This window comes from Petaurus breviceps, unplaced genomic scaffold (genome assembly GCF_028583685.1).
Source record: "Petaurus breviceps papuanus isolate PSGF00001 unplaced genomic scaffold, PetGlider_PUasm1.0 91133, whole genome shotgun sequence".
Taxonomy (NCBI): domain Eukaryota; kingdom Metazoa; phylum Chordata; class Mammalia; order Diprotodontia; family Petauridae; genus Petaurus; species Petaurus breviceps.
The window spans coordinates 35,781,706-35,786,323 of NW_027187419.1; the positions used below are offsets into that span (position 1 = coordinate 35,781,706).

Genomic DNA, 4,618 nt, shown 5'->3' on the forward strand with positions numbered 1-4,618 from the left:
ATCCCTTATTTCCTTTAAAGCACTACTCACGTGCCACCTCTTCTCATCTACTTTTGCTTCCTCTCCTCTCTTTTCCTTTTCTTTACCTTTTCTTTTTCCTCCTAAATTCTAGTGCCTCTTCCCCCAAAATTTGCATAATTATATTCTGGAAATTCTTATTTTTTCATGTATTTTACACCCTGATAGAATGTAAACTCTTTGAAGAAAGAATGATTTTATCTTTGTTTTTGTATCCTAAATACCTATTGCAGGGTTTGGTAAATATTAGGTGCCTAATAAATGCTTACAGATTGGCTGATTAATGTGACCTCTGAACTATTGTCTAGTCTTCGAACAATCAGGAAAAATGGGAAAGGTAGAGAAAGACAAGAGAAAGAAAAATGTTTTACCGATTTTCATAAAAGAGAAGAGCATATGATCTACAAATTGTCAATCAATCAACAAGCATTTCTTAAGGCCTGTATGCCAGGTACTCTGCTGCAGGCTAATAATCTTGACTTCAATTCCTTACAATACTCTTGAACATAGTACAATGATGGTTAGTGTACATATGGAAAATTAAGCCATATAAACTAGGAAAGAGCATAGATTCATCAAAAATAGGTCTTGTTAGACCAACTTCATCTTCTTTTTGAAAGATATTTAAGAAAGTGATATAAATATAGTTTACCTAAATTTTAGCAAAACATTTGATAGTTTCTGGTTCTTTTGTGGAAAAGACAGATGAAGGCTAGATGATAACTGGTTCAATGGCCAAACACTAATAATAATTATTAATAGTTTGACATCTGAGATGGGAGATCTCCACTGAAGCAGCTAAGGGATTTGTATCTGACACTGTTATTTAACATTTTTATCAATAACTTAGATAAACACATAGATGGTATTCTTATTAAATTTATAAATTATATAGAGTTAAGTTCTTGATAGACTGGAAGAGTAGAATCAAACTCAAATAGAAACAAAATCCTATGGGCCTATATTGAATTATAAAATCACAAATTAGCATTATTTATGTTGTAATGTATTGTATTTTTATTTGTTTTGTTAAATATTTCCCAATTATAATATTATCTGGCTCCTGCCCATACTAAGGAGTTTTACAGGCAACTTGAAGAGATTTTGATATAGACTAGAGCTTTAGGAAATGAGTAATAATAATAATAAGCCAAAATTTGATAACACTGTAAGATATGCATAGGGCAGCTATGTGGTACAGTGGATAGAGTGCCAGACCTGAGTGAGAAAGACTCATCTTCCTGAGTTCAAACCTGGTCTCAGAGACTCATTAGTTATGTGACCTTGGGCAAGTTGCTTAACCCTGTTTGCCTAAATTTCTTCATCTATAAAATGAGCTGAAGAAGGAAATGGCAAGCCACTCCACTATTTTTGCCAAGAAATCACAAAGAGTAGGACATAACTGAAATGAATGAACAACAAAGGTTTGCAAGACATTTTACATATACTGTCGCTTTGAGCCTCATAACAACTCTTTACCACAAGTCTATTCTCTTCCTTTCTCATTCAGCTGGCCAAGATGCCAAAAGGGAAGAAGGCCAAGGGGAAGAAGGTGGCTCCAGCCCCTGCTGTAGTAAAGAAGCAGAAGGTCAAGAAAGTGGTCAATCCTTTGTTTAAGAAGCATCCCAAGAACTTTGGGGTTGGTCAGGACATCCAGCCCAAAAGGGACCTTACTCGATTTGTCAAATGGCCTTGGTACATTAGACTGCAGCGTCAAAAGTCTATGCTTTATACCGTGTTTCCCCGATAATAAGACACTGTCTTATTATTTTTTTTGGACAGAAAAACACCAGAGGGCTTATTTTCAGGGGAGGGCTTATTTTAATGAACATTGACAACAATTTTAATAAACAGGTAAATGTGAACAAAAAAAATGTACCTTTATTCAATAATGAATTCAATAAAGAACAGTATGACGTGCTCACTGCTGCAGCTCTGATTGGATGCAGCTTGGAGCGCAGCGTGCGTTTCACGGGGAGGGGGGGGGTGGTGCATACAGAGGGTACCGTAATGTAGTGTGTAGCACAGGGGATCACCTTCACTACAGTATCAATCTCAATAGGGCTTATTTTCAGGGGAGGGCTTATTTTAGAGGAATCTTACACAGTAAGGGGAGGGCTTATTTTCGGGATAGGTCTTATTATCGGGGAAACACGGGTAAGTGTTTGAAGGTTCTGCCGGCAATTAACCAGTTCACCCAAGCTTTGGATCATCAGACAGCTACTCAACTGCTTAAACTGGCTCACAAGTATAGACCAGAGACAAAGCAAGACAAGAAGCAAAGGCTGCTGGCTTGGGCTGAACAAAAGGCTGCAGGCAAAGGAGATGTCCCCACTAAGAGACCACCTGTTCTCAGAGCAGGTGTTAACACTGTTACTACCCTGGTAGAAAACAAGAAAGCACAGGTGGTAGTGATTGCACATGACGTGGACTCCATTGAGCTAGTGGTCTTCCTATCTGACTTGTGCCAGAAAATGGGGATTCCTTACTGTATTATCAAAGGTAAAGCAAGACTAGGTCACTTAATTCACAGAAAGACCTGCACAAGCATTGCCTTCACACAGGTTAACCTTGAAGATAAGGGAGCCCTGGCTAAGCTGGTGGAAGCCATCAAAACCAATTATAACAACAGATATCATGAGATCTGTTGTCACTGGGGTGGCAATGTTCTGGGTCCAAAATCAGTGGCTCATATTGCCAAGTTGGAAAAGGCAAAAGCTAAGGAACTTGTAACCAAATTGGGTTAAATGTGTATTTTATTTTTCCCTAAGTAAAAATAAAAATTTAAACAAACAAAAAAAAAACAACTCTGTGAGGTAAATGCTATTATTAATCTCCATTTTATAGCTGAGGAAACTGAAGTTGAGAAAGATTAAGTGACTTACCTAGCTAGGGCCACACAACTAGTAAATGTCTGAGGCAAGATTCAAACTCAAGTCTTTCTAAATCCTAGATCAGCACTTCATCCATCTACACATAAGCACCTTAACTAAGACGTCATTTAATAGAGGCAAATATGAAGTATTTTGCTTAATTTAAAAAAAATGAACTTCATCAGTACAAAGTAAGACAAGGATAAACATCAATTTGTCTGAAAAAATTGAAGAATATCAATGGGTCAAATACTCAAAATGACTCAAAAACTCAACAACTTCTCTAGTAAGAGGAGGGAAGTATTATCATCTGGCACATAGAATCAAGATTGGTCATTACCTGAATCTGAATTTCTAGGTCTTTCAGTGGAGTTTTTTTTTCCACTTACATTATTGTGGTTATTTTATATATTCTGCTCTTAGTTCTGTTTCTTTATTCTGCATTCTGATACCTTCCTTATTTACATCACCCAAGGCAGGGATGTCTTTTTTGTGATTTGTACCTTTTTATACTACCTAGTTTCAGTGTTTTTTTCTAAAAGATCTAACCAACAATGCTATATTTTACCTAATTACTCATTCTAATTCATTTAACTTTTTCTTATATAGACTACTTTACCCCAAAAGGATTCTTTAGTTAATGGGCAAAAGTCAACCTTCTGAATCTTTTCTACTTTTTCTGTATCTCTTTTGTGCCATGGTACCCAGAGGGCATCAAAGTAATGTGGGTAATCACTTAGCATTTATTAAGTCTTTTATGCAATGTTTAAAAATAATTCTAACATTGAGAATTCTGCTCAAGACTCTCTGCCACTACTTATTTTTGCAAATGTCATTCTTCACACAAAAGCACAAGTGCCACACAGATGACCAGAGGAATAACAAAAACATCTACTCACTTCCTGTATTCCACCTTTATAAACTCTGGCAACTTAAGCTATGGAGTCATAGAACAGAAGAAAATTCTCTCTCAGTTTCACTCTATGTTGGATAAGTTTATGTCCAGCTACCTTGGTTGCTACCAGAAATTGTTGCTCTGGACACAAAGTAGCAACAATGTATTCTCAATTTTTTGTGGTTTTAAAAATGTTATCCAACAAAGGATTGAAGAATAAAATTTTGAATGTTAAAAAATGAAATAAAATTTAGGGAGTTTTTAAGACAAAAATTTTCAAAAATTAAAATTTTAAATTTAAATTGATAATCATTTGGAGCCAATGATTCACATTCAGCTTTTATCAGGGGAAAGCTACTATAATGATGAAAAGGAGGGAAAATAGGGAGAGGAGATGGAGAGAAAAGTGACCTTATGATAATAAAGTTAGAGGTGGAGATTATGGAGGTTATAATCAAATATCTATGTTATAATCAAATATCTGAATTCAAAGCCTGTCTCTGCTGCTTACTGGTTACATGATCTTGAGCAAGTAATTTAAACTCTGAGGCTCAATTTCCTCTTCTGAAATACCTACACTCAGGGATGTGCTGATAAATGTTTAACAATCAGGTTTCTGAATACACACTCATGCATATTCACAATACCCTTTTTAAAAGTTTAATCTGCATTAATAACATTTTCTCCATCACTTTCTTAAATTTAAGTAATTAGCCAATCAATAGGACCATGATTTATAGTTTATGGGTCTAAAGGGTAAATGCCCACTCTGAAAATTTAATAATAGACTCTCAATGATTATGGTCCTATCACATCTTTATCTACACTTCTT

General features: G+C 35.6%; 1 protein-coding gene across 1 annotated transcript; it reads left to right on the forward strand.

The window, feature by feature from the left end:
* Positions 1-1,488: 1,488 nt before the first annotated feature.
* LOC138155536 (large ribosomal subunit protein eL8-like) lies at positions 1,489-2,825 on the forward strand. Its single transcript, XM_069080816.1, has 2 exons — positions 1,489-1,753; positions 2,181-2,825. The coding sequence occupies exons 1-2, from the start codon at positions 1,538-1,540 to the stop codon at positions 2,763-2,765; spliced, it is 801 nt and encodes a 266-aa protein (XP_068936917.1). The 5' UTR covers positions 1,489-1,537; the 3' UTR covers positions 2,766-2,825.
* The last annotated feature ends 1,793 nt before the right edge of the window (positions 2,826-4,618 follow it).